General features: G+C 61.4%; 3 protein-coding genes across 13 annotated transcripts in view; 1 reads left to right on the top strand and 2 right to left on the bottom strand.

Annotated features, from left to right (window-relative positions):
- The window catches only part of LOC104558224 (microtubule-associated protein tau), a 62,133-nt gene extending 57,404 nt beyond the window's left edge, over positions 1–4,729 (bottom strand). The window contains exons 1-3 of one of the 2 annotated variants that reach the window (XM_062019356.1): positions 4,337–4,729; positions 2,587–2,721; positions 2,382–2,493 (exon numbers count right to left, since the gene is read on the bottom strand). The gene's annotated coding sequence lies outside the window, so the exon portion shown is untranslated. Of the gene's footprint in view, positions 1–2,381; positions 2,494–2,586; positions 2,767–4,336 lie in introns of those variants that run through there. The other variant, XM_062019359.1, reaches the window with a different exon arrangement.
- On the top strand, positions 1,994–11,440 carry SLC25A39 (solute carrier family 25 member 39). 7 transcript variants are annotated; one of them, XM_062019362.1, is made up of 12 exons: positions 1,994–2,031; positions 7,285–7,393; positions 7,491–7,527; positions 8,146–8,190; positions 8,895–9,004; positions 9,141–9,208; positions 9,363–9,496; positions 9,682–9,855; positions 9,983–10,092; positions 10,267–10,348; positions 10,441–10,521; positions 10,596–11,440. In XM_062019362.1, the coding sequence occupies exons 1-12, from the start codon at positions 2,009–2,011 to the stop codon at positions 10,712–10,714; spliced, it is 1,092 nt and encodes a 363-aa protein (XP_061875346.1). In that variant the 5' UTR covers positions 1,994–2,008; the 3' UTR covers positions 10,715–11,440. The 7 variants fall into 7 exon arrangements, with proteins under 7 accessions (XP_061875346.1, XP_061875349.1, XP_061875348.1 ...); XM_062019364.1 differs by lacking the exon at positions 1,994–2,031 and adding an exon at positions 4,839–4,976; XM_062019363.1 differs by lacking the exon at positions 1,994–2,031 and adding an exon at positions 4,839–4,976 and having other exon boundaries at positions 7,468–7,527.
- A 353-nt stretch (positions 11,441–11,793) lies between these two features.
- On the bottom strand, positions 11,794–17,803 carry RUNDC3A (RUN domain containing 3A). Of its 4 annotated transcripts, none has more exons than XM_062017856.1 (11): positions 17,750–17,803; positions 15,322–15,437; positions 15,016–15,149; positions 14,555–14,640; positions 14,355–14,444; positions 14,163–14,243; positions 13,902–14,067; positions 13,536–13,693; positions 13,032–13,169; positions 12,752–12,858; positions 11,794–12,518 (listed from the first exon to the last, which is right to left on the bottom strand). In XM_062017856.1, coding segments are annotated over exons 1-11 (1,221 nt in total). In that variant the 5' UTR covers positions 17,752–17,803; the 3' UTR covers positions 11,794–12,375. The 4 variants fall into 4 exon arrangements, with proteins under 4 accessions (XP_061873840.1, XP_061873837.1, XP_061873841.1 ...); XM_062017853.1 differs by lacking the exon at positions 17,750–17,803 and adding an exon at positions 16,980–17,133; XM_062017857.1 differs by lacking the exon at positions 17,750–17,803 and adding an exon at positions 16,988–17,133.
- Between the last annotated feature and the right edge of the window lie 318 nt (positions 17,804–18,121).

Raw genomic sequence — 18,121 nt, 5'->3', positions numbered from 1 at the left:
CCTTGTCTGTGCACCAGTTGCTGCATTTTAGTCACTTAATTCAGACTGAGGATGGCTTTTGTAAGACTGTAATGATCCTAGCCAAAATAAATACTCAAGTTCTGCACTAGTTTAATTCCATTACAGTGCTACTTGGATCCCTTTTGCAACCTGGCCCTTTAAAGTTCACCTAAGGAAATGGGCTAATTGTTTTCAAAATCGTTTCAGAAAGGAGACAGGACTGATCTTTCTAAAGCAACTCCAGATGCTATTGCGTGCTGATAGACCACAGGATGACCCCTTCCACTTCCCACACAGCTCAGGCAGTGTGGGTTGGATGAGTAGTTGGTGAGGTAGATTGAGAACCGGCTGAATGACAGAACCCAGAGAGTGGTGATCAATGGAGCAGTCAAGTTGGCCGCCTCTGGCCAATGGAGAGCTTGTCAGTTCTGGGGTCAGTCCAATTCAACATCTTCATCAGTGACCTGCATGAGGGGACAGAGTGTACCCTCAGCAAGTCCCCTGATGGCACCAAACTGGCTGGTTCACCAGAAGGCTGTGCTGCCATTCAGTGGGATCTTGACCCCACTGGGGGCAGAGAGGAACCTCATGAGGTTCAACAAGGACAAGTGCAGAGTCCTGCACCTGGGGAGGAACAACCCCATGCACCAGTACAGGCTGGGGGTCGAACTGCTGGAGAGCAGCTCCAGGAGAGAGACCTGGGAGTGCTGGTTGATAATAAACTAAACATGAGCCAGCAATGTGCCCTCGTGGCCAAGAAGCCAATGGCATCCTGGGGAGCATTAAGAAGAGTGTGGCCAGCAGGTCAAGGGAGGTTTTCCTCTCCCTCTGCTCTGCCCTGGTGAGGCCTCATCTGGAGTCCTGTGTCCAGTTCTGGGCTCCCCAGCTCAAGAGTGACAGAGAACTTCTAGGGAGAGTCTAGCACAGGGCCACCAAGATGATCAGGGGACTGGAACATCTTCCTTATGAGGAAAGGCTGTGGGATCTGGGGCTGTTTAGTCTGGAGAAGACTAAGGGGGAACACTCACTAACACTTACAAGTATCTAAAGGGTGGATGTCAGCAGGATGGGGCAGCTTCTCTCTCTAGTGTCCAGTGACAGGACAAGGGGTAATGGACATAAGCTGGAACACAAAAAGTTCCACTTAAACACAAGGAAAAACTCCTTTGCTGTTAAGGTGAGGGAGCCCTGGCACAGGCTGCCCAGGGAGGGTGTGGAGGCTCCTTCTCAGGAGGTTTTCAGAACCCACCTGGACATGTTCTTGTGACCTGACCTGGGTGGACCTGCTTTAGCAGGGTGTTGGACAGATGATCTCTAGAAGTCCTTTCCAACCCCCACCACTCTATGATTCTGTAAATCCGGAAGACCCATTCCCTAGATTCATGTCCAAAGCCATGCTTTGAAGCCTCTCCATGAAGCCTTTTTCCCAGCTGTGCCTAGATGCTGTCAGTCACAGTGGGCATCACCCAGGCCAGTGCTAAGCCAACCAGCACACGGCTCATCCAAACTTTCCTCAGTAGTGCTGACTCTGCATGTAACTTTGTGGCTCAAGGGTGGGATTACAGCTCAACTAGCTCCACTTCTCACACGTTGAAACCATACACATCTATTTGCAACTCAGTCACAGTTCTCTTCATTTTCATGGGCCATGGAAGCACGGTACACCCCTCTGACCCCTGCTAAGGACAGCAGGGCTGCAAAGACCTAAAGCAGAGACAGAAACTGTCTGGGTGTTATGACAGCATGGGCAATGAGTAGGCAGTGACTCAGCAAAAGAGGCAGCCAGCAAGCTCCTCGCCTGCTGCTCCGCAGCACGGAGCACAGGAAAAACAAATTCACCACCTTCCCTCTGATCACTTTAGCAAATGGAGAGACCTGACATTTGAGACTGAACCGTCTTAGGCACTTCCCTCTTGCCTCCACCCCAGCTTGAAAAAGATTATTCCTTTTCCTTCTCAGCTGAAGTGTGGAAAGTGTGCAGAGAGCCCAACACCTACAGAGAGAAGACATGAGACCAAATACCCCTGAGAGGTTTGGTTTTTTTTTTTAATTAATCATTACTCCATTTCTAAATTACCTGCTAAAAGAGGCTTTCCAGATCATTTAAACCCCGTGTATCTATAAGAGGCAGAGTTGGCTCATAAGGGAGCTACTGGATGCATTCGCTTAAGTGACCTTGTGGGAATTATTAGGTTCCTGCCCTCACACCACATAAAGTCAAGTTTCACTTGGCCTTGGTATCAAGGAAGGGCTGTGAGTGCTCACAAATTCAGGATCTCTATATGTCTGCATACCCAGACTAACACGCACAGCAGTTCCTCTCCCTCAAGCACAAACCCGGGGTGATTACAGCCTCTACCCAGATGCCAACAGCAACTCACAGGGCTGAAGCTGCTCCTGTCATTAGGAGCTTTGTTGACCAAGTTCAGAGATGCCAGCAGCTAGAAGGGACTCTGTTCCTGGAGGTGAGCAGTCATCACAGCCCTGATAGTTCTGCAGAGATAGGGAACATCGCTCTAGGGTGAAACGGGCTAACTTAGCAAATACCACTGTGTTTGCAAACTGAAGCGCTAAACTACTGCTTACCGCGTGCTGGTGGCTATCTGTAATTGCCTGTCTCTGAAGTCTTTCCTGTTCTTGCCACGTGATGGCACTCGCACGGGAGCAGAGAGAGGTGTAGGCACCACTGCAGTCTTCAGACCTTGAGTTTGAGTCAGGGCTCTAAAGTAAGGAAGAGGATTGCATTATACAGGACAACTAACACGGCCGGGCTAGAGCCTGTGTTAGTGTCCATCCAGGGTTCAGAGGGACTTTGAGAGCCATCTGCTGTTATCAGCTCATATTACACCATCGGGCAGCACCCATTGGCAAGGTGCAAGGACAGCTTTCAGCACTGCTCTGCTGCTCTCACATCAGCCCATGAACAAACTTAAAGCATCTTCTCTAGGTTAAAACACCAACAGAAATAAGACAACCTCAGAGAGCACAATAGGACTCTGGACTCTCCACAGGAAGCACAGGGACTTCCAGTACAGTCCAAAGAGCAAATGGAAGCAACTACATTAAGCAGAGGTAGTGTTTTAGCCTCCCAGACAAGGCAAGTCCCTAAGTTGAGACACAACTCATACAAAACCAGAGAGAAGTAATAGAGAAGGCTCCAATGCTTCTATTTGTTAATGGAGACATGAGCAGAGAGTATAGCAGCCCATTTTGGGGAGTGAAGTTCTAAGTCTAACAGCATGTTCTTAAGTACGTCTTTCTTCTAAGACCAGAGAAAGGACTTAAGAATCTTCTTCTCATGCTTTTTCATTCATAAAGCCGCTCTCAAGTAGAAGAGGTAGAAGCACAACCTGTAGCCGTTCACATAAAAGAGATTTTCCAGCTGGCTAACACACAGAAAAATATCCCAAAAAGCTCTTAACATATCACATTTCATAGAATCCTAGAATAGAATCCTAGAGCTGTTTAAGTTGGGAAAGACCTTTAAGATCATTGTGTCCCACTGTTATCCCAGCACTGCCCTATCCACCAGTAAACCATCTCCATGAGTGCCACATCTGCACATCTTCTAAATGCCCCCAAGGTATTAGTATCTCCCCTTCCCTGGGCAGCCTGTTCCAATGCTTTCAAAGAATAACTTTTTCCTAATGTCCAATCTAAACTTCCGTGGTGCAACCTGAGGCCTTTTCCTCTTGTCCTGTTGCTTGTCACTCAGGAGAAGAAACCAACCTCACCCCCCCCCCCAGGCCACAACCTCCTGTCAGGGAGTTGCTGAGAGAGAGAAGGTGTCCCCTCAGCCTCCTCTTCTCCAGCTGGATCACTCCCAGGACCCTCATCCACTTCTCATCAGACTTGTGCTCCAGACCCTTCCTCAGTTTCGTCGCCCTGACACTCTCCAGCCCCTCGGTATCTCTCTGGCAGTGATGGGCCCAACACTGAGCATAGCAGTCCAGGTGCAGCCTCACCCCTGCCCAGTACAGGGACACAGTCATTGTCCTGGTCCTGCTGGCCACACTATTTCTGTCACAAGTCAGAAAGGTCCCTTTCTTAGGCCCTAACCCGCATTCCCCTCAAAGCACACACCAATCCACATCCTATGTCCCTGAGGGCTCTTGCTGACAGCATTGTACATGGCTCAATGCTTCCATGTCCTAGCTGTTTCGGGTTAAAACACCCCAGCGAGCCCCCACCTCCTCCCCTTGGACTTCATAAGGGAGAGTAGGGTGGAAGCTGACTCCTGGTGCTTCAGTCTCCCAGCAGCAGCACCTTAGAGATGGTTCCCCCTTGCTAGCCCCCTGCTGGTCCTGCTGTCAGTGGGACCAGGTCGTGAAAGCACCTGCCCTGCAGCGTCCTTGCAGTAGCCACAGCTGCTGCTGATGCAGAAAGTGCTTCTCTGCTCATGGGGCACGGTTCTGCTCCAGGCTGGGCTTCCACCCTATTTCTTGGGCCACAGAAGGGCTGGACGGAGAGATTGCAGAAGGAAGCAGCAGATGGAGAGGAGCAGATGCTACGCCTGGGCCAGCTTTGGCTGAGAGGCAACTAACGGGCTTCGTTCCTCCCCGGCAGTCGGGGAGCAGCGCGGACCCAGCTGCGTGCCGCGCAGTGTGCGGGCGGCGAGGCAGCTCCCGCACGTGTCCACGATGGCTCAACCTCACCCGGCCCGCGCTGCGGGAAGCGGAGGGAGCGCCGAGGGCGGCCCGCCTCCGGCACGGCGAGGGGACAGAGCCCACCGTCCCCGGCCGAGCCCCCGCTGCCGCCCCCCGCGTCCCCTCCCGGCCGACAGGGGGCGCGCGGGCCGCAGGGCGCGTGCGCGGCGGCGCCGGCTCGGGGCGGAAGTGGCGCGCGGGGCTGCCGGCGCGCGGCGGAGGGGCGCGAGGCGCCCATGGGGCTCCTTAAAGGCGCCGCCGCCCGCCGCGCTCGCGCTGCCGGTGCCGGTGCCGGCCGAGGGAGACGCCGCGCGCGGCTGGAATGAGCAGGTGGGGCGGGGCTGGGCCCCCGGTGACCTCCCCGCGACCCGGCACGCGCGAGGCCGCCGCCTCAGTTTCCCCCGGGGCCGGGGTCCGTGTGGGGCGGGCGCAGGCGGCCGCGAGGGCCTCCCCCGGGCTCTCGGCTTTGCTGGGGTGGGAGCGGGGCGCCGGGGCGAACCCCAGCACGGGAGCTGCGAAGCCCGGCGGGGACTCGGGTGGCGGGGGGTGGGCTGCAGACCCAGAGGAGGGAATGATGTGCGTGGAGGAGCTGCAGACCCCGGTGAGGAGCGTGCAGCCCTGGGCTGGGGGCTGCGAGCCGTGAGGGGGAGGTTGCAAGCCTCGGAGCGGGGCTGCGGACCCCACGTGGGGGTGCGAGCTCCAGGGTGGGGGGCTGCACCCATCCGGAGGGGGCACCCCCGGCCAGGCTGGGTGTTCGTGCGCCCCAGGAGACACGGCAGCACTCGTTCCGCTGCTCCCTGGCTGGTGGTTTGGCCCCCAACCCACTGACCCCCTGCACCACCGAGCGAGATCCGAAAGCCAACCCCGATATGCGCTGGTAGCTGTTCAGGCAGTGCTTGGGTCCTGCCCGAGGCAGGGCGGCTGGTGGGGTGTGCCCTGGCAGAATGACACCCTGGTGCAGGAATGACACCTCTAGGCACGGTTTAGGGGGGGGGGACGGTGTCACCACGGCTGGGCAGCCCGGGCTGCAGCAGCCCAAGTGCTGGGCAGCACTGGAGGGGTCTGCCCACAGGATTTTCCTTGGGGCTCCAACACCCAGGGGAGCCCTTACTGCATGGGAAGAGGGTGCTGAGCCAGCAGCCTCATGTTCCCTCGAGTTTCTTGTCTTTATTGTTTTAATGCACATTTGCTTTTTTTCCCTACTCATCATATCAACCATCGTGGCACTGTGCCTAGACCCAGCAGTGCTCCAGGCTGAGCAGTGAGCTCAGGGTCATGGTTTTAGGGGCCTGTTGTTTTCCTGGGAACAGCTCCCAGTTGAGACAGGAGACTGGAGGTGGCCAGAAAGCTCTTACTGGTGCCCTGCGGGTTCTGGGCTCCACTGCTCCCAGCAGAAAGGGAGAAGGACATGTTGTGGCATGTACAAATGGCATGTTTTAAGCCATTCAGGTGTTGCAGTGCTTTGAGTGAGAGACTTTTTTTCCCCTGGCTTGTGTAAGGCTTTACAGGAGGGCTGCATCGGATCTGGTGCAGGGGTGAGTGCCCTGCCTCTGGCACAGTTTTGCCATGGCTGTGTGGTCTTCTGGGGTGTGCCAGAGTACTGCACTGCCTCACCACTGTCCCGTGACAGGCACAGCGGGCCCTGTGCCCACTTGCAGACAGCACCCAGCTCTCTGGTGCAGCTCCAGAATAGACCCACCCCTGTTTGCAGCCTTGGGCACCTAACGAGTCCAAAGCCTGTAACTGGGAGATTTATGACTGTTCTGACCTTGCAGTTTGCTGACTCACACAGTGAAGGGTCCTTTTTTTTTTTTTTTTTTGCTGCATTTGCTGGCTTTGGGAAAAGAAAAGAGGGCTGGAAGCTCTTCTGGCACAGCCAGGGCCCCAGCACAGTATGAGCACCAGCCCCGCTGTGGCATGGGGCAGCAGCCTCCCCATCCTTCTCCCACAGGAAGGCTCTGATATCCCCCCTCCCTGAGGGCAGAGGCGCCAGCCCTGGGGGCTGTAGCCTTGCCGAGCCTCGAGCCTCGCAGGGGTTGGCAGCAGGGGAAGGGGGGAGGCACGTGGAAGGTTCTGGGTGTGCCAACCCTTTCTGGGGTGCTCCTTGAAAGCTTCCCCCCACCGTGCCAGGGGGATTGCCCCTCCAGGTGTCCCTCCATGGCAGTGCTGGGCTCTGCTGCCTTCTCAGCTGGGGCTGGAGAGTCCGTTGCAGCATGGCTGCCTTTGGACTTTGTGCCTTCCTATCCCTTCGTTTCCCAACACAGAGAGGGGAGGCTCAGTCCTCCCTCCAAGGACACAGAAGGGTGTCCTGGGCCTTCCCCACCTCTCCAGCGAGGCTGGGCCTGCTGCCAGTGATGGGGCTGGGGGAGGTGTTATCGGGGCTGGGCCAGCCCCAGGAGTGGTCCCTATCCCCCCCCCTCCCCGTGCCCGGGACAGCACGATTACGGGGAGGGCCGCGCCTGTCCTGCGCCTCCCCGATAGCAGGGCTGGAGGGGGTATGCCTGGCTGTGTGCTGGCACGTTGGGGAGGGCAGGGGGGTGCTCTCTGGGGAGCCATCGCCTGTCCCATCGCTCCCCGGGGAGCTTGACCCCCCCCCGCAGCACCCCCAGCTCCAGCATCCCCCCGCCGTGTGTTGCAGGGGACCGGCGCCATGGCAGAGACGCCGTCACGGAGCCCCGGCGGGGGCATCACGCCGCTGCAGCAGATGCTGGCCTCGGGGACGGGGGCCATCCTCACATCCCTCTTCGGTGAGGGGCGCTGGCGGGCACGGGGTGGGGGGGGTGGTGCCCTGCGGGGTGGCTGAAGAGTGGTGTCGTTGCAGTGACGCCGCTGGATGTGGTGAAGATCCGGCTGCAGGCCCAGAGGACTCCCTTCTCTAAAGGTAACGCTGCTCGGGGCAGGGCTCTGCCCAGCCACCCCCAGGCAGACAGGCAGCAGCCCACGTAGATGTCTCTGTTGGCAGAGCTGGTGGCAGGGATTTCTCAGCTCCTGAGCGTGGGGCTGTTGCGAGGCAGCAGGTTACTGTGGGCCCCTCATCCTGATAGGCTCAGGGGGCCCCGATGGGGAATCTGGGCCAGTGCTTGGCTGTGTCCATCCCCCTTCGCAGCCTCGTGATGATGCCAAGTCAGCACCGTGCCTGACAGCCCTGGGGAAAGAGCAGAAGGGCTCAGCCTGCTCCAGCTCCTCACTCTTCCTCTAGCAGCCTTTGTCCTGGTCTCTGTGTTGCTCTGCAGTGTCCACAAGGCAGAAGAGACCCTATGGGCTCTGCTCCTTGTCTGTCCCTCCCCTTGTGGGGTCAGTGGGCTGGGGCTAATCGCAAGGGATTGGTTTGGTGACAATAGAGGCTACTTGTGAAGTGGCTGTGGAGGCATCCAGCTTCTTCAGCCACGGAGCTCTCCCGCTGCCTGGCTTGGGGCTGCAGCACAAGTGTGTTCCCCAGCCTGGGGAGGCGGCATATCCCCATGTCGTGGCTCAGCGGTGTCCCCATTGTGTGTTTCAGCATTGTCAGCTGGGTCTGTGCCCTGGGGCACTCAGCAGGCTACATGTGAGTACTCCTAGGGGCTCTAGGCAGCTCCACTTTGCCAAGCCTTGACCCCAGTTTGCTTCCCTGCTGGTGGTGGCTTGGGCTCCTTCAGCTGAGAGGACATCACTCTGTGATCGTCCCCAGCACCGCAGCTGCTCTTGCAGCCCTACTGTGGGGCTGCCTGTGCAACAGCCCTGCTGGTTTCTTGCCCGGGAGGTGTGCTTGGGGGTCTGTTGCGCAACAGACCTGGCTGTCTGTGCTCCAGTTGACCTTGACCTGTCTCGTCACTCTCTCCTGTCCTCTCAGTACATTAAAGTCCCCTTGGATCTTTGCCACCCTGCTTCTACCCTACTGCCCAGCATCCCTATGCCTGGCCCAAGAGCACAGTTGAAGGGCCATACTGGCACCCTGCGATGGCATCCCTTCTATGCCAGGGCAGTGGAGCTGGTGCCAGCAAGGCATAAACCTCCCCAGCTGCTGGCAAGGGCTGCTGCTTTGCACCATCCCTGTGGTGGCGCTGGGTGCCCCCCACCCCAGGGGTCTGCCTATGCTGGAGGCTTATCCCTCTCCTGGCCTTGGTCTGGGGCTGATCCTCACCAGGCTCAGGCATTGCGGGTTTGTCTCTCTCCTGGGAGAAGTGGTGGTTTGGGGGATCAATGGGCTGGGCATTGGGCAGAGGAGGAGAGTCTCCTGTTTAACAGCAGTGGTGTTGCATTCTACCCCAGGGAAGTGTTTTCTCTACTGCAATGGGCTTATGGACCATCTGTACATCTGCCAGAATGGCAACGGCTGCACCGCCTGGTACAAGACCCCCACACACTTCAGTGGCACGCTGGTAGGGGCTGCAGGCACGGGCAGGGTGGGCAGGGGTCTTCCTGTCCCAGAGAGGGGGTCAGGGGGTTTGCTGGTGGGGTGGTGCTTGGCTGTCTTATCCCCTCTAACCCCTCTCCCCGGTGCTCTGTTCTCCCCAGGATGCCTTTGTGAAGATCACACGCTATGAGGGCATCAGGTCTCTGTGGAGTGGCTTGCCCCCAACGCTGTGAGTTTGGATCCTACCGGGGCGGGGGGGGGGGGGGTTGGGGTGGGAGGTCAGGGTGCCTAACACCTGCCCAGGTGTTTGGCCATATGCCCCAAGCCTGCTCCCAGCCTCCAGGGAGGGCATGCATGCCCCTCACACCCTTCCTCCTCGTCAGGGTCATGGCTGTGCCAGCCACCATCATTTACTTCACTGCCTACGACCAGCTCCGGGACTACCTGTGTGCTCGGACAGGAGGCCGGGGGTACCACATCCCCTACATCCCCTTGCTGGCCGGGGCCCTTGCCAGGCGTGAGTACCTCTCCTCCCTGGGGGTCCCCCTGTGCCCACCCTGTGTCCTCACAGGAGAGCACAGCGGGTGTCCTGGCCGTCGGTGCCCACATTTGCTGCCCTTCTGTGCCGTTGCGGCACACCAGCAGCTCTGAGACTGCTGCCGGAGCGGCTGGGGCTGATGCCTGACGTCCCATCCCTTGCAGTCGGTGCCGTGACGGTCATCAGCCCCCTGGAGCTCATCCGCACCAAGATGCAGTCCCGGCAGCTCAGCTACCGGGAGCTGGGCCTCTGCATCCAGTCGGCGGTGGCCCAGGACGGCTGGCTGTCCCTCTGGAGGGGCTGGGGCCCCACCGTGCTGCGAGACGTCCCCTTCTCGGGTATGGCTGCGGGGGCGCAGGCTGAGCCCTGGTGCTGAGGCGTGACGGGGGGACAGGCGTGGGCCAGGGGAGGTGAATGAGTCCAGGGAGACTCATTGTAGCGCTGGTGTTTCTCATCTCCTGCCAGCTCTCTACTGGTTTAACTATGAGCTGGTGAGGGAGTGGCTCTGCAGACAGGCCCGGCTGGACGAGGCCACGTTCATGATCAGCTTCGCAGCTGGAGGCATCTCTGGGACGGTGAGTCCGGGGCCCTGGGTCTGCCCCATGCAGGGGCTCGCTTGGCTGCGAGAAGGGGGCATGGCCTGTGCTGGGAGCAGGGGATGGGGCTGGCACAGCGCGAGGAGGTGATGGCAGAGCTGGCATCAGCCAGGGTGGCCGGATCTCGCTCACGCCCCGCTGCCCGGCCCACAGGTGGCTGCAGTGCTGACTCTGCCCTTCGACGTGGTGAAGACCCAGCGGCAGATCGAGCTGGGAGACAGCGAGGTGCACCCAGGTGAGGGGCTGGGCTCGGGGAGCGTGCCTTGGGGCAAGCAGGGCTCCTCAGTGAGACATGGGCATCCCTGGACCCTCACCCTCTCCCCGCAGTCGCGGCCTCCAAGCCTTCCTCCACCTGGCTGCTCATGCGGCGTATCCGCGCGGAGTCTGGCACCCGGGGGCTGTTTGCGGGTAAGGACATGCCCCAGGCTGGGCTTTACTGCTGCCCTGATGTCGCCGAGGGGCTGACAGGGTTGTCCTTGCAGGGTTCCTGCCCCGTGTCATTAAGGTGGCACCGGCCTGTGCCATCATGATCAGCACCTATGAATTCGGCAAGACCTTCTTCCAAAAGGTGAACCAGGAGCGGCAGCTGCGCGGGTTGTGAGCCCGAGGCTGGGGCAGGACTGGACGTGGTTGGTGCCCCAGGGGCCGGTGCCCGGCCTGCTCCCGATGAGGTGCCCTGGGAGCAGCGAACTGCACATGGCCACGCCAGCCCAAGTGCCTTCGTGCCATGCTCTGCCTCCCTGGACCCAGCCCGGCCTCGCTCTCCAGCCCCAGCTGCACTGCGGGACATCCCGCCTGCCGCTGTGGGCGATACACAGTCCCTCGTGCTCATCCCATGAGGCTGGAGGGATGCTGCTGCTGGATTCATGGACGCTCTGGCAAGTATGGGGTGCCCTGGCACCAGGGCAGGACGTGGAGGCTGGGGCTCTGTTGAGGACCAAACCCTCAGGGGCTTCTCTGCCTGCCTGGGCCTCCCAACCCTGCTCCAGCTAGGGGTCTGCCTCTCCTTGCCATCAGTCACGCACAGGGTCCTCTTGCTGGCTCTGATGGTTGCGGGGACATGGCAGGATCCTCTCTTGTCTTTGGACCTCTCCTCCCACTCATGGAGCCCCTGTCTCCTGCCAGACTCTGGGCTTGGAGCCTGCATGGGGATAGACCTTGCTGCTGCTCTGAGGGGGCATTCTGGGAACCTCTGCCCTGTCCCTTCACTGTGAGGGCTTGCCTCAGCGTTGTGCCTGGTGCAGGTGCTGCCCCAGCTTGCCCTGGCACTCTAGAAGGGGATTTCTCTTATTTTCTTAAATAAAATACTACTTGTCTCTTAGCACAACAGTGTCTTTCCCTGTTCCTGGCATGCTGGGGCTGTGAAAGGCACCCCTTGGGTGACAACTGTGTCCCCACGGTAGGGGTTTGCTGCCATCCACCAGGTCTTCACTGGGTCTTTTACTGGGGGTAAGGAGATCCCCTGGACATCTCTGCAACCCCTGTGATGGGCAGGGGCTGCCCCATCCTTGGGTGACCTGCTATGTCACAGGGGTGCTCTCCTTGCCATGGTGGTCTCATAGGGGAAGGCTCATGAGATCCTTTTCTAGGACCTCGTGGTGAAGAGCAGAAGGGGTCATTTCCCCCTCCTTTTCCTCTCCTGGCTCAGGGGGAAGCTCATGGAGGCCAACTTGGCTTGCTGCGTTTATTGATTCCTTTTGCTCCAACAAGGCAAATAGGGCTGAATTAAAAACCAAAATCACCCAAAACAACCCGAAACCTGGGAGAGGGTGGGGCCAACTGCCCTTGTAAGGATGCTGCTGCAAGGGAGGACAGCTGGTCCCCAGGGGAGGGACAGGCCAGCCCCTGGGCTGGGGCCAGCAGAGGATGGGCACTGGAAGAGACAGGAGGAGGCTGAGCAGGATGGACGTGAGCTGCGCCGGACCCCTTGGCCCCGGAGGGGTTTTGGCCATGCTCTCCCTCCCTTGCTTCCCCAGCAGAGCTCACCCACAGTGACAGATTCACGGCACAGCTTGTGTATATATCCCCAGGTGTGTGTGTCCCCTCCCCGACACCCCGGCTCACAGGGGTCCATGTCTCCAGCCAGGGCCCACGCTGGGAGGGCCGAGCTGCAGCCATTGCGGGGTGTCAAGATGAGGAGGGGGTTGCCTGACCCCAGCCTCCCCGGGGGGGGGTTGGCAAGTCCCTCGTTGGTCCCGGGGCGGCAAGGGCGAGGCTGAGGTCAGTCCTCCGCGGTGGGGCCAGGCCGGGGGGCCGGCAGCCTCAGCTCGGGCTGCGGGTCGGGCTGGCTTCCGTGCTGTCGCTCACCAGGCACTCGTTGGACTTGAGGCTGGCCAGGGACTTGCAGCTGGGCAGGGAGGCCAGGGAGCCGCAGAGCCCCAGCATGGAGGGCGTGGGGTCCTTCCCTGCGGGCAGAGCGGGGTGTTGTGGGGGGCTGCAGCCTCGCACCCCAGCCCTGCCGCGGGGGGAGGGGATGGGGACCGCCTCTCCGGGAGAGACCTGGGTGTCCTTGCAGTGTTGGGACAGCATCCCTGTTACACGGGGGAGCTGCTGGAGGGGCCCAGGCGCCTGGGTGCGTGTAGGGGGATGTGCTGAGCCTCACGGGGCACCCTGCAGTGGCAGGGGGAGGGGGTCTTACCCAAGGGCACCCAGGGCTCGCCTTCGCGCTTGCCCTCGCCCATGCGCTGGGAGTCGGAGCTGAGGCTGTTCTCTGCCGAGAGCTGGTCGGTGCTCACGAAGCTGTGCCTGCGGAGGGACGGCACTGAGCCTCCCCTGCGCTGCGCCCCCGGGGCTGCGACTGCCCCGACAGCTACGGCCAGCCCTTCTCCCTGTCCCCTGCCTGGGACAGACCCCCCCCGGGGCAGGATAGGGTGCTGGGTGTAGGTTGGAGCAGCTCCTTCCCCTGCCTGGGGGGTTACCTCCTGTAGAGCTTGCTGTCTGAGCCGCTTTCGTTGCCGTTGAGGGTCCCCAGCGAGGGCCACTGGTTCACTAGGGGCGCCACCATCTCCTTGGAGAGCTGGGCCAGCTGTGGGTTCTCGCAGGGGATCAGCCCCGTCCTGCGACAAAGGCGGGTGCTCAGCACCTGGCACAGCCACAAGTGCCAGGGACCTGCTGGGCAGCACAGTCTGCAGGACTTGTGGGGTACTGGGCACCCACCACGTCCCACAGGACGTATGTGACATTGTGGCCTCACTGTGTTCCATGGGGCACATGGGACACCTGGGTACCAGGGACCTGCCACCCATCACATCCTGTGGGGCGTATGAGACCCTGTGGTCCACAGCCAGGGACACCCAGGGACCCAGACACAGGGCGTATGAGGTGCCAGGTGCCACCACTCATGCAGAGCCTATGGGGCTCCAAGGCTGCAGGGACCCTCCCACCCACACCATGCCCAGCAGCAGTGGCAGGTCCCTACTCACAGCTGCTCCTGAAGCTCCAGGATGATGCCCTCCAGCTCCCTCTTCTCCAGCTGGTTCTGCACCATCACTTCCTCCAGCCGCAGCTTCAGCCGCTTGTTCTCTGCTTCCAGGTCCTTCAGCTGCGACTCCCGCAGCCTCACCAGCTCCTCCAGGTACCCCTGAACGAGGCCACTATCACCAGTGTGCCACTGCTGCCTCCAAACACCCCCCTCACATCTCCAGGGCCACCCGGGATGGAGGAGGGAGCTGGGTCACCCCAGCAGCAGCATGAATGGCTGTGGGTCCCACCAGGTGCGGGGATGCAGTGGGGATGGTCTGTGCCAGAGCATCCCAGGGGGTTGGTGCCTGGACAGCCCCATCCAGTACCTTTTGGGCATAAACGATGCGAAATTTCTGCTCCATCTTGCGCCACTTATTGTACCAGCTGTCCTCATCAGTGACCAGGGGCAGGTAGGGGTGTTCAGGGGAGCTGTCCTCACTCGTGCTGCTCTCCACGCTGCCCCGCTCCTCCTCCTCGCTCAGGTAGTCATAGCTGAGGGGTTCAGGAGCTCAGTGGGGACAGCACTGCAGGGTACCAGGGGAGAGGCAGCGGAGTCCCCACCCCAGAGAAGGCACCCCAGCTCATACCTCTGCGTGAACTTCAGGTAGGGTGTGTAGTCAATGACCACGGGTGTCTTACCATCCATCACCTCGCCCTTCAGGCAGAAGCTGAGTGGCAGCAGGAGAAAGAGTTGAGAGTCAGAGCAGCAGTGAGGGGCCAGCAGTAGGCCTGTCGTGGGGGGCATGGTGCCCATGTCCCACTGTGCCACCTGCCCCTACCTGAAGTCGATGGCACTGAGCCCGATGAGCATCCCTGTGAGCACGATGGACTCCTCTCGCAGCATGATGGCCCCATCGTCATAGAACCTCCTGTGGGGGAAGGACACGGCTCACGTGCACCCCCTGGCACCCCAAAACGTGCCGCAGCCCCCGTGTGCCCTCAGCAGTGCCACCAGCTGTGCCGTGGGCCGCTCACCCACCTCGTGGTCCTCGTGTCGCGCAGTGCCGTGGAGATGTACTCGGACATGCGCTTCTCCATCAGCGCCACGCGGATCCAGGCCCGGCCCTGCAAGGCACCGCCCCGCAGGGCTGCCCTGAGGACAGCGGCCACCAGCGGCTGCTCCTCACCGCCACGCTCCTGCCTACCCTGGGCACCAGCAGGCAGGGGGGCTTCCCACCCACCTGCTGCTTTCGGCCCCATTTTTCCCCCCCCACAGGGACTCACAGTTCCCATTTCACCTCGGTGAGTCCTGTGAGCTGAGATGGGGATCAGAAGGGCAGGGTGGAGGGGATGGGAATGGGTGCAGAGAGAGGATGGAACGGCATGAGGAGGAGGGTGATGCTACGGATGAGTCCATGTGCTGGGGACTGGGTGTGAACGAAAACGGGCAGGAATGGGCATGGGGGTGAGGACAGGGACAAGAACTGGCACCTTCCTGACCTTGGCCCTGGAGGTGCTGATGTTCTCCATGTTCTCGATGCTGCTGACACAGTTGTTGGGGACCTTGCTGCAGGCCAGACGGATGTAGTCCCAAAACCCACGCTGTCCATCTGAGCTGAACCAGCTGACGGGGCCTGCAGGGACCAAAGAGGCCACTGTGCCAGCAAACCCCATCCGCCCAGAAAGCCAGAGCCTGTTCACACTCCCTGGTGCCAGCATCTGCGTGCCTGCCCCCCTACCCACTGTGTGGCACAGGGATGGGCACAGGGACGTGCCAGGGGGCCCGTTCCTGTGGGCCACCGTTACCTTTAAAGCGGTGGCTGAGGATCTGCTCAAGGATGGCGGCAAAGTTAACAAACTCCTCAGAGGAATCATCGATGGGCTCTGCTGTGTATTTCTCCAGTAGGGTCTTCACCGAGAACCTGCCGGGGGGGCACGGGCATCATGGATGGGAGGGGACAGGCACCCAGCGCCCAGCACACGATGGGTTTTAGCAATGGAGCAAAATGCTTTTGCAGATGTTGGCTTTCGCGCCCGGCAACGGGAAGAAGGCGGTGGGCTGGGCTGCAGCTCGCTCAGCCCTGTGCCACCCCCCGTCCCCAGGGAGCCCACCGGAGCGGCTGCCGCTCCCCCGCCGTGTGAGTGGCCAGGAAGGGTGAACAAAGGCCCCCTTCCTCTCCGGCCGTGCGCGGGCGGTGATGGCTTCCCCTTCCGCCCCGCTACTTGCGCTCGGCACAGAGATGCTGAAGACACGAAACCTGCTGGGCCCAGCGAGACAGTGGGGGCCGGGGCAGGTGTCTGCATGGGGAGAGAGAGGGACGGACTGCCCCGTCTGTGGGTCACGGACACACAGGAAGAGGGTGACATTGATGATCCCTATGACAGCAGGTAGAATGTGCCTCATTGTGGCAATGAGGTCTGGAGGTGCCCCATGGCACAGCAGTGAAGAGACGTTCTGGTGTCAGGGTGAGAGGTCTGGAGGTGCCCCATGCTGTGGTAAGGAGATCCAGCAGGTCTCCATGGAATGGCAGTGGGATCTGGAAGTCCCCCATGCCACGATGAGGAGCCCTGGGGGTCCGCAGACGCTAACAGCAGGACCTGGGGCTCCTTGGCACAGTGATCCCAAGCTTCAGTGCCCCCAAAGTCCCTCCCCCGGCAGCCCTGGAGCAAGACTCCTGTCAGGGCCCAGCATAACCGAGGGCTGTGGGGTGCGTCACCCCATCCCCACGCCTAGGACACCACCAGCGCTGCCACCCCTGTCCCCACCAGCCCATCCCTGCAGCAGCTTCCCTTCCCTGCCCTGGTCCAGCCGGGCATTGCCATGACAACCCTCACCCGCCGACTTCCACCCCCCCACCCCCCCACCCCCGCACTGCCTCCATCCCTCCATCCCCACCTCCGGAGCGGTACCGGGGGTGGGCCTGACGTCATTTCCTTGGCCCCCCGCCCGCAGGGGGGGTCCCCGGCCCACAGCCCCCCGGGGCCCTGCCGGCCCCAGCTCCCCCCGCCCCCGCGCCCCGCATCCTCCGCCCCCCTGCACCACCACCTCCCGCCGCCCAACCCGGCTGCCCCCGGCATCCCCGGCAGCGGCAGCCTCCATGTTGTCGTTGTGTGCCGAGCCCCCCCTCCCCGCGCCCCCCCCGGACCCCCTCCGGCTCCCGCGCCCGCAGCCCCCTCCCCGCCCGCAGCCCCGCAGCCCTGCGGCTCCCCGTTTCCCGCATCCTCATCCTCCTCCCCCCCTCCCCCCCGCTCTGAACCCGAATTCAGTCCCCCTCCGAAAAGCAGCTGCAGCAACGACAAAAAAAAATCCCCCCCGAGGTGAAGGGGCCGCAGTGGGGGATGGTACCAACCTCCCCACCGCCTCCCCCGCAGCCCGTCCCCCATCTCCTCCATCCCCCCCCGGCGGTGGTCCTCTCCCCCTGCCCCCCGCGCTGCTGTGGGTGCCCCCCCAGGCCAGCCGCCACCTGCAGACGGTGATGAGGTTCTTTCTCTCCACGGCGATGTTTCGGGAGGAGGCTTTCTTGGCGGAGAGCCCCAGAGCCATGGCAGCCTGCACGCAGCTCGCTGCCATCCAGAGCAGGGCGAGCCGGCAAGGCCACGGCCACGGGCGATGCCCGTTCTCCCGTGGGTGCCCCCCCCCGCGCCACGGCCCCCCGCACCGCGCAGGCTTTGCTCCGCCGCCCCCCTCCGCCGCACCAACGGGCCGTGCGCCGCCCCCCCACCCCGAGGGGATGCGCGGCCTGGTGCTCTGCCCGCCCCCGGACCCCCGGATCTCTCCCCTGGGGAGGGAGGGGATGGGGGAGGAAGGGGGGGGGGAGATGAAGGTTAGGGGCAGCGGTCCCCGGGGGGGCCCCTCCTCCCTGTAGAGCTCAGCCCCCTCGCCATGACGTGCCGCTGGTGGGGACCCCGTGGGCAGGGTCACGGCGGGGAGGGGAGGCAGGCTCCGGCTGAACCCCGGGCGGTCCCCGTGTGACCAGGGATGCTGTCCCTCCCTGGGCAGAGCTCGGTGGCCCCTGTCCTTGCCCCAGGTCCCCGCTTTGAGGGGGTGCTGAGCATTGCCCTTCTCCTTGGGGTTTGTGGGATGCGTGGGACCCTTAGAGCAGGGGAGGTGGGGGGAAGCCCCCGGGGAGCTGGCTGTGCAATTCTCCCAGCACCCTGCTTTTGCACCGTGCCTCAGTTTCCCCATCGATGTGATAGGGAAATCTGGTAAGAGAAGAATACCACAGACACCTACATAAATCACAGTCACCCTGAGCAGAGAGAGAACTGCCCCCCTGCCATGACTGCCCCTCTCTCTGTGCACCCTGGGATGCCCGATGCCCTCCTCTACCGCTGCAAAGGTGACTCGGCCATTTGGGGGGCAACAGGGTGGGAGGAGGAACCCCCAAAATGCTCAAGGCTGCTGCAGGGAGGGGAACCCCTGGCAGCACCCAGATAATGCTGGGGGGCCTTATCTGAGCACCCAGCCCCACAGCTATGACGTCTCCTGGTCCCTCAGTGGATGCCACCACGTCCCTAATGCGTGGGATGGACTGATAGTCCACGGCCTCCAGCCTGGATGGTCCCCCTAGACATGGCTGGGGCAAGGTGTCAGCAGCATCCTGAC

The sequence above is a fragment of the Colius striatus genome, chromosome Z (assembly GCF_028858725.1).
Source record: "Colius striatus isolate bColStr4 chromosome Z, bColStr4.1.hap1, whole genome shotgun sequence".
Taxonomy (NCBI): Eukaryota; Metazoa; Chordata; class Aves; order Coliiformes; family Coliidae; genus Colius; species Colius striatus.
The sequence above is the reverse complement of the archived record's forward strand: the minus strand, read 5'-3'. Positions and strand labels throughout refer to the sequence as shown.

Bases quoted from the DNA above. Each gene is read 5' to 3' on its own strand.
- RUNDC3A (XM_062017853.1), bottom strand. From the start codon at position 17,086: ATGGCAGCGAGCTGCGTGCAGGCTGCCATGGCTCTGGGGCTCTCCGCC. The intron at 14,068-14,162 runs GTATGAGCTGGG...TGAACCCCTCAG, and splicing joins TACCTGAAGTTCACGCAGAG to CTATGACTACCTGAGCGAGG. The intron at 13,694-13,901 runs GTACTGGATGGG...GGCCTCGTTCAG, and splicing joins GCATCGTTTATGCCCAAAAG to GGGTACCTGGAGGAGCTGGT.
- SLC25A39 (XM_062019360.1), top strand. From the start codon at position 6,860: ATGGCTGCCTTTGGACTTTGTGCCTTCCTATCCCTTCGTTTCCCAACA. The intron at 10,349-10,440 runs GTGAGGGGCTGG...CTCTCCCCGCAG, and splicing joins AGACAGCGAGGTGCACCCAG to TCGCGGCCTCCAAGCCTTCC. The intron at 10,522-10,595 runs GTAAGGACATGC...TTGTCCTTGCAG, and splicing joins CACCCGGGGGCTGTTTGCGG to GGTTCCTGCCCCGTGTCATT.